At 30.7% G+C, this 12,527-nt stretch overlaps 1 protein-coding gene across 1 annotated transcript; it reads right to left on the bottom strand.

The window, feature by feature from the left end:
• Positions 1 to 8,586: 8,586 nt before the first annotated feature.
• On the bottom strand, positions 8,587 to 9,696 carry LOC117915188 (glycine-rich cell wall structural protein-like). Its single transcript, XM_034830755.1, has one exon. The coding sequence runs from the start codon at positions 9,649 to 9,651 to the stop codon at positions 8,587 to 8,589; it is 1,065 nt and encodes a 354-aa protein (XP_034686646.1). The 5' UTR covers positions 9,652 to 9,696.
• Between the last annotated feature and the right edge of the window lie 2,831 nt (positions 9,697 to 12,527).

The following is a 12,527-nucleotide window of genomic DNA, read 5'->3' as shown; positions in this document are numbered from 1 at the left end:
GCCCTAACTTAGACTTAGGCTTTTCTTGTTTTTTTAGGATAGCTTTTAGATACACTTGGCCAATTAGGCAGAACCCTAGGCCCACTTAGGCACCCTAGGCCCATTAAGGCCCTCTAGGCTCACTTAGCCATCCTAGGCCTACTTAGACAATTTAGGTTCGCTTAGATACACTTAGGCACTTTAAGCCCATCTAGGTGCACTTGGCCAATTAGGCAGAACCTTAGGTCCACTTAAGCACTTTTCTAGGTTTAGTTTCATTGAAATTTGTTTTCTCGTTTTTTTCTTTATTCATTTATTTTATTGATTAATTTTAGGTTTAAGTGAGTTTTGATTTATTTTATATCATTATTATCTGTATTATTATTATTATTATTTTTTGTTTATTTATTTTATTTTATGATTGTATGAAAGGATTTTTCTGAAGGTAGTGGCAGCCGCACCGAGAAAAAAAAGAAATTTTTGATTCCAGAGGAAGGTGAAGGAAACTGGAAAATAAGAGGGGAGAAAAGAAAACTGGGTTTCGGAGACAATCTTTGGTCCAGTTTCTCTCATCAGAGACACCACAAGCGCACCAGAATTTGAAGGGAAAGGCTTCCACCACTCTACGGATCTTCACGGCTCCATCTTCAAGCGCACAAGTGTGCATGCTGTCAAAGGAAATTCCTCTCCATTAACGTGCAGTGCATTGGGGATTGTGCAGGAGCCATCTTGCCATGCATTCTTGGCACTATTATTGAAAACCCTACTGGCATTTTTGGTGGAAGGTGGCCCACGCGTGTGTGAGAAAGGTAAGTTAATTCATTTTATTTAAGTTTTCATTCATGAATAACCATTTCAATTCACAGTTGTTTAGAATCTTATTTAATTTAATTTATTCCAATGTTAGCATATTCATGCCGTCAAGTGGTTAGATTTAGTCTTAAATTATTCCCATTTAGCCTATGTGCTTTGAAATTTTAATTCTTTTTTTTAGTTAGTTTGATTAATCCTATGTGGTTATATCTGTGTTTTCAAGTCATTATTTTTTATTTAGTTTGATTAGTCTTATGTGGTTATATCCGTGTTTTCAAGTCTTTATTTTTTTTATTTAGTTTGATTAATCTCATGTGGTTATATCCATGTTCTCAATTCATTGAATTTATTTTTAATTGATTTTATTTAATTCAGAAGTTTTGAAGTTTCTTTTTTTTTAGTTTATTAGGTTATTTGTTCCCTCGTGAATAAGTTGATGAATTTCATTGTGAACGTTAAGAGTTTAATTACATATATGAAATGTTACGTGTTATAAGATATAGTCGTTTGAATTTAAAACAAAAAGAAAAAGAAATAATAATAAGTGAGTCATTTATATATATATATGGCAGCATGTGTTTCATGTAAAGTGCAAGTTTGGATATTTTTTTAAGTGGAAATATTATTATAATGGTAAGTGGTTTGACTTTTACAAGTTCTGGCACGTATTGATTTTGAATATGGTAGCATGAGTTTTAAAAGACTAGAATTGTTATTTAGGTTTATGTAACAATGCAAGTTTGGACATTTTTCTTTAGTGGAATTATTATTATAATAGGTAAGTGGATTTACTTTTATTACTAGTGCCGGCATATATTTGTTTCATTTTAATATGGCAACATGGGAATTGTGTTTAGGGTTAGTTTTGATTTATTATATTAAATTCGGAAAATATATTTTTTTATATGTAGTTTTACTTTAAGGAAAAAAAATATATATAATTTGATTTTTATTTAATTTAGTTTTGATTCATTTAATTATTAGTTGTTATTTATTTATTTGCTACTAATCTAATGCTTGGTAACTTATTTATTTATTTATTAATGAGATTAAACCTATGGGTTAAAAATTTAGTTTAAAATAAAAAATGAAAAAAATCTATTGAAGGTGGTTTGAATTGGCTTTGGGTTTAGTTAAAATTATAGTATGTTGAAATGATTGATTTTTATGTGTTAAGTATTATATTTTAAACTTGCCTTGATTAGTGATAAATATGTTTGTTAAGCTCAAATTTATTTTACTAACATAAGTTTATTTTAAAAAAAATATATTATTTAAATCCTTGAGTTCATATTTCGTTTTATTCATATTTTATTTCATTCGTATTTATTTGTTTGTGTCATCAACTTATCCATTGGATTATGAGTTTAATTTTATAGGTTAGAAAGTTAGTCTCAGGTAGTTTTATAATTTAATTTGTGGTTAAGGTAAAATTTAGTTTGTTAAAATAATTGATCACGCGTGTTAAGAATTTAAGTTTAGATTGGCTTTAATTAGTGTTTAATTCATTTTATGCCTAGATTTCACTTTAATGATGTAAGTTTATTTCAAAATTAGATTCCTTGAATTCATATTTTGTTTTAGTTTCCTTTTGTTTAAATTGATTCATTTTAATTATTTTAGGAGTTTGTATAATTTTAGGTCATTAATAAAATCAATTCTATATTTGAAAATTCATGCCTTTAGTTTACTCCGATTTAGTTTCACACATTTATTCGATTTAAGTATTTTATATAAAATTACTTCATTAATAAAGTTAATTCTATGTTTGAAAATTATTGTTTGCTTTGATTTAATTTGGCTCATTTTAACCAATCTAGATGTGTTTGTGTGTTTAATTGATCTCATGCTAATTCTTGATTGTTATTCTTAATGGATGTGTTTCTTGAATATTCGTCATTAATTCTTGGTGGGTATCTCGTTAGCTTATTTGATCTAAGTTTGAATAGTTTATTGCTTTGGTAGTCTCTAATAAAATTTACTTTTCGGAGGCCATTGGAAAATAGTGAAGATTGGCCCCCATCCCCACCACTTCAATTTTCTCTGTTATAAAAAAATTCTACTTTGTGATTTTGTTCTTTTTTGTTTTGCTTGGTATTTTGATTCATACATTTTATTGTTTTCAAATTAATTTCTTTATTTTTAAAATATAACACTATTCTCAAAATCTCATTTTCCTTAAAATCCATTTCAAAAATTCATTTAGAGTTTCTTAGAGTTAAAAGATCCCCCTTAACAATCCATTTCAAAAATTCATTTAGAGTTCTTAGAATCAAAATCTCATTTTTTAAAAATAATGTGCAACCATGTTTTGATCGGTTCACATCTTTCAAATAAAATTACAGTTTTGAATAAAACACGAATCAAAGCTTGTGGTCCCAAATAAATGGGATAATTCTAAGCTAAATTCGTGTATATCAATTGGGGAATTAGTGAAACCCCTACATAAGAAAGTCTTTTCAAAAATTATTTTTGTTGCCACTTTTGTCACTTGTTGAAATTATGTCTATCTTTTTTTAGGAATTGTATACAAGATAAGTGTGATAATTAGTGTTTTCATATACTTTGAATATTTTTACTATGCTAATTAGATAACGAGCATGCTAGGATTTCTATATTTTATTATTTATTATCTAACCCTTCATATCTTATGGAAGCGCATTGTAAGTTATCTATGTTATCCAAGTATGTCCCTTATCACCGACTTTCTAAATTTTGTAAACAATCATGTCACTGTGAAATATGCATATGTTTGATAATCCTTAGGTGCTTAGATGTATGCTAGATTTGCTATGATTAAATACATGTTGTATGCTATACTTCTATACTAACTTTAATGTCATGTGATAGCGCTTAAGAAGCAGTCCAGGTACGTACCCTAAATCTTCTTCATGATTGTGATTGGTTTTCCTGCTAAGCATGCTATTTTTCGAAATCACCTAGCCTACTTAGGTATCCATGATTAATCGGTTAATTGCTATATTTCCCTCAACTTAGTCAGTAGAGACCTCTTTAGGGCTTAGAGGGGTGCTACCTCCTAGAGGTACCTTCCCAATAAGTAACCTGATCCCCGGACCTAGACTCGGTTTTTTCAAAGACATGCCTTTTCCAAAAATTATGGAGTCACATTTTAGGGTTTTTCTTTCTTGTTTTATTTTCCCTTTAAAATAAAAATAAAATAAGTGAAGACTCCGACTTTTCTAAAACTAAATAATTTTTCACAAATAATAAAAAGCGAGTCTCGCCGATCGAGTGGGGGCGCACGTGAAAAATGCGGGTCCACAATTACCTTTTAAGGATATAAAATAGTGATGGACTAAAATACCCAATAACCTTTCACATAAGCTTTTGTTGTCTTTATTGCACCACTATTCATGCAACCATAATAATTCTATTTCAACAATTTAGATTTTTCATTGTTTTTAATTTTTTTTATAAATAATTGAAAATCAGTATTATTTTCTATTTTAAATTATAAATAAAAAAAATTATGTTCAAAAACTATTTTAAAAAATACTTTCTAAAAAAATGGTAATATGATTTATATTTTTCATATTTTCTTTTTGAAAAAACATTTAATTAAAAAATGAAAACCATTTTTAAAAATAAAAATTGAAAACCTTGTATAGTACTATTTTTTATATGAAAAAAATAAAAATAATTAAATTTCATTCATTGATTATCCATTTTTATTTTTTTTCCATTAGTTATTTTAATAATAAAAAAAAATAGTATGTTTACAATTAAATAAAGAAATTGATCAATTATGTGTTTTTTGTGGGACTGTCTTTTACATGAAAAATAATTAAATAACTAAATTATGTATATTTATTACTCTTTTTAATTTTATTTTCTTTATTTATTTTTTGTCTAATAGAAAATTCTAATATATCCATAATTAACAAAGTAATAAATCAATTGTGCACATTTTAATCTATTAAAATAAATTACTTTCTAATTTAAATAAATTTGGGGTTATTTCTATTTTTTAACATATCTTATATCAATATTTTTTATGGTTAAATAAATTTTTTATTTTTTATTTCTTTAATTCCAAAAATAAAATGAAATAAATAAATAAATTTGGTATTTTCCAATTGATCTTATATTCATATTTCTTATGGTTAAATAAATTTTTTATTCTTTTTTCTTTATTTCCAAAAATAAAAGGAAATAAATAAATAAACTTGGATTAAATAATAGTTTTTTAAGTAATTTCTTTGTCTTATTTTTAATTACATTTGCATTGAAAATAAAATAAAATAACGTTTTATTTGAGTTACTGTACAAAGTATTTACACTAAGTGTACATGACAAATATATTAACTATACAAGAGTGTACAAGACTATTATTTGTAAAGGATTTTAAGTGATTCTAAAAAACTTGTTTGTTTATTTCCCATAACCGAGGATAAATGTCATTCCTTACACACATTAGTTAAGCATACATTCATCTCATACACTTTATCTAACTTGTATATGGTAATTTGAATAGGGACCTCACTTATGATGATTGTAAAACAAAATTATATAATAATTTTTCTTCTTTTTTAAAACCAAACCAATGCAAACATGGTTAACTGACCTATTGTTAGATATTCATGAGATGATGTATGAAAGTTGAGTTATTGTACAAGGATATTACACTAACTATACAAGACAAATTTACTAATTATACAAGGGTGTACAAGACTACTTTTTGTTAAGGATTTCAAGTGATTTTGAAAAACTTTCCCATTTTTTTCCACTCAAAGATATTTTCCCCACTCAAATTCTCTCACTCAAGAATTGTTTCGAATTTTATTTTTAAATTTCATCATCAAATTTTTGTAATTGCATATTTTGTTTTTGTAGTTTTAGCAATGTTCTTTCTTTCTACTATTTTTTTTTTTTTTTTTTTTTGTGAAATTTTATCCAAATGAATCTATATTTAAAATTATAATCATATTTATCAAAATTTTTACTAAGATTATCTTTAATTCTTTTAATATATTTATACTCATTTATTTAAAAAATGAAAAACTATTTTTTTTTTTTTGTAAACATGTTCTATTACCTTTCAAGTAAAAAATTAGATAAGTTTGAAAGTCAATAAAAAAAAATTAAATACCACTTTCAATAATTTTTAGATAAAATTTTATATAATATATTCTATTTGAAATTTAATTTCTAAAGTTTCACTAAAAAATTGTATTGACAATTTTCTTGTTGTGAATCAAAATACTTTGCATTAGTCTATCTAGATAAGAAAAATTATTAATATAATATTAGAACTTCATATTTTAGTTATTTTTTTCAATAAATTTATCTTTTTTAAAATTTTAAAATAAAAACATTAAAAATTAAAAAGCTAAAAGGATATGTATAATAAAGTAAAGCGATAGTCAATTTTTAAAATTTTAAAATATGGTTAATGTAGAAAATATAAAAAATAATTAAAAATATTTTTAAACTAAAAGATAAATACAAAAAGATAAAAAAAATATTTGGATGAAAAATCCAAAATTTTTATCATTGCTTATAATAAGGGCAAAAAGATTCAATATTTTTAAAAATGAAAAACAAAAAAGCATCATTGCTTTTTATTTGACATAAAATAGAAATATAGATTGGAAGAAAAAGAAAAAAAAAGTTAGAAATGAGTAATACTTAATAAGGAATAGAAAAGGGAGAAAAAATACAAAAAAATTGAAATTTACACTCACTTGTGCTTATGTAAGGGTTATGGGTATATTAGGGATTTATGAAGGACAATATCCTTCATCTTAATTTTCATACTTTGTTTGGGTTTTGTGCTTAAATATGCATGATATATAGACTAAATGTTAATTTTTGGGCCCAGTTGGGCCCAAAACACAATTCTTCCATAATAATATACAATCACGAATCATCAAGAATGAAAACTAAATATTTAAATAAAATTTTAAACTAATATGGATTAATGAAGAGTCATAAATAAAAAATAATTTTGATAAAAATTATACACAATTATGGTTCATCAAGAATCAATACTAAATACTTAAATACAATTTTTAATTAACTTGGATTAATCAAGAATTATAAACATGAAATGATATCGAGAAAAATTATATAATCATGGATCATCAAGAATTAAAACTAAAGATTTTAATAAAATTCCTAACATGAGTTAATCAAGAAATATAAGCAACAAATGATTTCAAGAAAAATCATATATAGTCATAGATCATCAAAAGTCAAAACTAAAGTTTTAAATAAAATCTTTAACTAACATGGATTAATCATAAGTTATAAACAACAAATAATTTCAAGAAAAATTATACAAGGATCATCAAGAACCATAACTAAAGATTTAAATAAAAATTTTAAATAACTTAGATTAATCAATAATTATAACCTCATGCAAAAATAAAATAAATAAATAAAATGTTAGAATAAGAAATTATGCAATTTAGAAATAAAAATGATCACATGCACATATATAAGAGACATCAATCCATGCAATTAAAAAAAATTAAATTCTCAATCTCATGTCAATTTAAAAAATAATAAAAATAAATAATTAAATTAAAAAAAGAAGAAGCAAACATATGAATATAAATAATATGTATGCAATCACAAGAATCAAAATGTAACTAAATGCAATAAAAAACGATAAAATCAAAATATCAAATTCATACAACCAAAGATCAAAAATTCAACTCGTGTAATCCAAAATCAAAACCAGGCTCCATACTCTTCTAATCTCAAAATCTAGTAATCAAGAACTTAAAACTAAGTGAGTTAAGCTGAGAAAAGCATCTAAGTGAACATATCCTAAGAAAAGGTGCTTAAGTAACCTAAATCTAAGAAAGTGTCTAAGTGATCTTAAATCTAAAAAATCTAAATGAAACCTAGCCTAATCTCAAAGGCTCAACAATGAGGGTCTAGATGAACCCCTTAACAAATAGCCCCTGAAGGCGGCTCAAAAATAATAAGTTGTATGAGTGTCAATGGGCCACCAAAGAGTGGCTATAGGGATAACGAAAAAAATTAAGCAAAACAACTAATATCATATGTGCTAAGGGACAAAATGGAAGGTTTACAAAATATTCATTCATATTCAAGAGCTAATAGAAAAACAAAATATTCATTCTCATTTCTCATACCAAACACACCCTAAGGGTTTAGGGTTTGTTTGAAATATATATTAAGCATCCTTTTTATATCACTTCCTTTTGTTTTTTATTTTTAAAAATAGAGAATAGTATTAACTTCTATATAAAATATAAGAACTTTGGAAAATTGAGACAAAAAATCTAATGCTTTTTAAAATTGAATAAAAAAAGGTCAATTAAACTACTAAAAAAATTTACCTATAATTTAAAATTTTTAAAAATATAAATTTTACCTTTAATTTTAATTTTTTTTTTAAAAATAATTTTGAAACATATAAGATAATTTTGATAGTTTTTTTACAATAATTTCCTTTTTTCTTTATATATAGAGAAGTTTCTGTTTAAATAATAATAAATAAAAAAAAGGTGGATCAAAAAAATGCTTGGGCTATGATGTAAGTCAATGAAAAAGGGCTAAAGACGTGAAATCTTGATTGATCGTGAGATACATGTAGGTTACCAGGTTTACAAGCTTGTTAATGCATTAACAAGGAAACCCTGTATCTCTGTCTATGTGAACAGCATTTTGTACCATTTAATTAATACTGAGCATTGATTTAACTATTAACAAAGGAATCAAACTTCCCTCTCTGCTTTTATGGTTTTATTGCCTAGCAAATGGAGATCACTTTTGTTGCAGACACGGGTGAAATGTGTTCTAGTGACCTCCTCCGCCACCGAACCCCGCTCCCCCACCAAACCCGGCGCCCCCACCAACTCCACCGCCCCCACCTCCGCCAAAACCCCCACCACCGCCTCCACCAAGTCCACTACCACCGCCTGCGCCTCCACCAGCTCCGAATCCACCACCGGCTCCGAATCCTCCCCCCACGCCTCCTCCACCACCAAAACCACCGCCTCCGCCGAATCCACCTCCGCTTCCGGCACCGCCACCACCACCTACCCCGCCACCAAAACCTTTGCCCGCACCACCTCCCACGCCTCCACCTAAGCCTCCACCGCCGCCTCCGCCGAACCCGCCTCCTCCTCCGGCTCCCCCTCCTAGCCCACCCCCAGCACCAGCTCCACCACCAGCACCGAATCCGCCACCGGCTCCACCGCCGCCTCCAAGCCCACCTCCTCCTCCTCCGCCAAATCCACCTCCGCCACCAAGGCCACCGCCATGATGGCCTCCCAGACCACCACCAGCTCCACCACCGAATCCACCACCGGCTCCACCGCCACCTCCAAGCCCACCTCCTCCTCCTCCGCCAAATCCACCTCCGCCACCAAGGCCACCGCCATGATGGCCTCCCAGACCACCACCAGCTCCACCACCGAATCCACCACCTGCACCACCACCTGCACCGCCACCTGCACCGCCACCAACTCCTCCACCAAGCCCCCCACCATGATGGCCTCCTAGACCACCACCTGCACCACCGCCAAACCCGCCGCCGAACCCACCACCTGCATTCCCACCAAGTCCAGCACCACCACCTGCACCACCACCCGCACCACCACCTGCACCACCACCGAACCCACCACCCGCACCACCACCTGCACCACCACCAAAGCCACCTCCTAATCCACCACCTCTACCAAAACGCCCATGTCTGAACCCCTTTCTGTAAATCCCATGCCCAAGTCCTCCTCCAAAAGGATGCCGCCCCAAAAAGTGCTTGTCTTCTTCCACTCCATTAACCTCTGCAACAACAAAATCATTCACCAGAAAAACAACCAACAACAGGAAAATCACAGCACAGGGACCAACAACTCTCATTGCAGCTCAAAAAAAAAAAAAAAAAAAAAAAAAAACAATACAATTAGAAAAGAGTAGGTGAGTGAGCTTGGGTGCAATGAAGCTCTTAACATATATAAAGTGGTTGCTTCCCACAGCCTAGAGGTCCACCATAGGCCACCCAACTGTCTCCGCTGCATGAGTAAATGAGTCTGGCTGTAATTGGGCAGACAATGAATTTATGTCACCCAACTGCCCTCAGTACTATTTGCATTAGATTAGGGTTTTGACTTCGTTACTTTGACCAATTCATTTTTCTATCAAATATAGAGTCAACTTGATCGCAATTGTCCCATCCCAAGGATCTGGTTGAAAAGTTTATAGTGTCAAGGGTCTGGAATGTGTCCTCATTTATTGTCCATTTCTTATCGTCAATGCGTCCACCAAATCACGTCCTCCCTCATAACTTCAACACCCTAATGAAGGTTGGCAACGTTGCCCCTTAACCAACAAGATCAATGGGTTTGGTTTCAGAGACCTATTGATTTTGGATGCACTTCAAAAAATTTTTAAGCATTTCTCACTGTGCTTGTGGATTTAATTAATTAAAATGAATAAACTACATTGTCAATTCTAGGCTTCAATTAAAGTGTCATTCATTTATAATGAATAATGTTGGCTTGAGATCAATTAGCTCCATGTTGCTCATGCAAATGCCCTCGTGGCATCAATGCTAGGTTTAATGAACAAAATTACTTGTTGCCAATGCGAATTATTTGCACCCAATATTAAACGAGCGGAGTGTATGAATGACAAAACTCTCCCATATCATCCATGTTAAAGTAGTGCTTTTAAAAATGCGACATATTGTAACAAATTCACAATTTATTATTTATTTAATAATATTTTAATTTCTTTTTATTATACGTTTATTTTTATATATCTTCATTCCATATATTATATTTTAATGAACATTTTGGCCTAAGACATCTCTTACATTGTATATGACTTGAATGCGTTAAGAATTATACAAAAGATCCAAGTTATGAGTTCATTGCAAATAGATAATTTGTTAACAACTGGTTTATGAATTTAGGTAATAATCCATTTGAGATTGTAGTGTATTGTTAGGAATTTTGGATTACTCCATTCCCTAGTCTTAGATCTCCTAGGAGTTGGGAGCTTTGGATTACTCTATTTAGCTGATTTTAATCATTGTGTATGTCACTCATTATTCTGGTGATTTTTCCATCATGAACCCATCAAGCCATTGAAGTGATTTTGTTAATTGCATCAATGTTCTTAGACATTAAGTTTCTATCATTTTGATCACGTCCATAGCTACGTAGGTGATTTAGATTTATATGACTTCATCCCTAGTCATTTAGATTATTTTTGTCATTAGAACTACATATCTTGGCATTTGGATAATATTGACGATTATGAATGTGTAGGGAAACCCCATATTGCTATGTTCCCATGTCCTAGATCAATTAAGATGAATACAATCCTATCATAGGCTCTTTAGATCTATGCGCAATGAAAAACTTGTTATTGAAAAAAAAAATAATCATACCAAAGATCCAGAGAAAATGTCATACCTACGATTCATATGTTCCCAGATTGATTCCTATTGACATAGAAAACTCCATTTTTGCAAATGATCTAGTAAACACAGTAGCCTTCGGCCCGATAACTCCTCTTTAAGTCTAGGCACTAAGATAGTGGAGAACTCAAATTTGGAAGATAGGGCTCTTTCTCTTTGGATTGAAGGGAAAGACAATTGTTTTCAACTTAGATCTAAGTAAAGGAAGCAAACCAATTTTTGAAAGTATTGATCTTTAGGGTTAAAATACTATCATTTAGGTTTGGATGTTCCCAAACCTTAAATCCAACTGTTGAATCAAATCGATGTCATCGGGAATCTTGCAGACCCATGATATTTTCCACCTAATGACATAACCTCAATCTTAGCATACTTCTGATGGGAGGAAGAAACAATAGAGGTTATGACTCTTTTTCTCTCTAGATGGTGGAAAACAAAAAGTGATGAAAACCCTAACCCCTATGGGGTATTTAGAGGGTTCCTAGCTAGGCTTAAGTGACTTGAACTCAGGTTGGTTTAAGTCACTTAATCTAGCCTAAATTGGGTCTTAATTGATTAATTAACCCAACAAGCCTACTAATTAATCAATTAACCCAATTCAAAGACCTTGTTCACTTATTTCTATGCAACCTTACATAATTACAAAAACGCTCTTATGCACAAAAGTGAACCTAGAGTCAATCCGATACTGATAACCCATGCCAACAAGGTATTGAACTCAAAGCGGGGACCACTAGGACCCATAGGAGTACTAGCTCCCTCACAATCCAATTCTGAAGTTAATTCAATATCCTAGTAAAAAATCAATTGAACTCCAATATCCTATGTGAATAACAATAATACACCATGTGCTCGGGTACGTGACTTGCTATCCATTGCGTTCAGTCTCCCCATGAATTGGTGTCCATAATCTAACAAGGTGAAAGCTATTAGTCTTTCAAGACCACTTCTACTATCCTTTAGTTATAGATTCTCTTATTGTATATTCAACTGACATGTCTTAAATCTTAAAGAGTTTATGTCAAGTTCCACTTAAGGAACTACTATGACCATAGTTTTTAAGAACACACTGTTGGGATTGAGCATCTAAAAGCAAGACATGTGTGGACTCATATTTTTCACGTGTGTCCCCACTTGATCGGCAAGACTCGATTTTATTTGTGAAAAAATTAGTTTTGGAAAAGTCGGAGTCGCCACTTATTTTATTTTATTTTAAAAAGGGAAATAAAACAAGAAAGAAAACCTAAAGAAGTGACTCCATAGTTTTGGAAAAGCAAGTCTTTGAAAACCCGAGTCTTGGTTCGGGGATCAG

The sequence above is a fragment of the Vitis riparia genome, chromosome 5, assembly GCF_004353265.1.
Source record: "Vitis riparia cultivar Riparia Gloire de Montpellier isolate 1030 chromosome 5, EGFV_Vit.rip_1.0, whole genome shotgun sequence".
NCBI lineage: Eukaryota > Viridiplantae > Streptophyta > Magnoliopsida > Vitales > Vitaceae > Vitis > Vitis riparia.
This window is presented reverse-complemented; position numbering and strand designations above follow the sequence as displayed.

Bases quoted from the DNA above. Each gene is read 5' to 3' on its own strand.
- LOC117915188 (XM_034830755.1), bottom strand. From the start codon at position 9,651: ATGAGAGTTGTTGGTCCCTGTGCTGTGATTTTCCTGTTGTTGGTTGTT.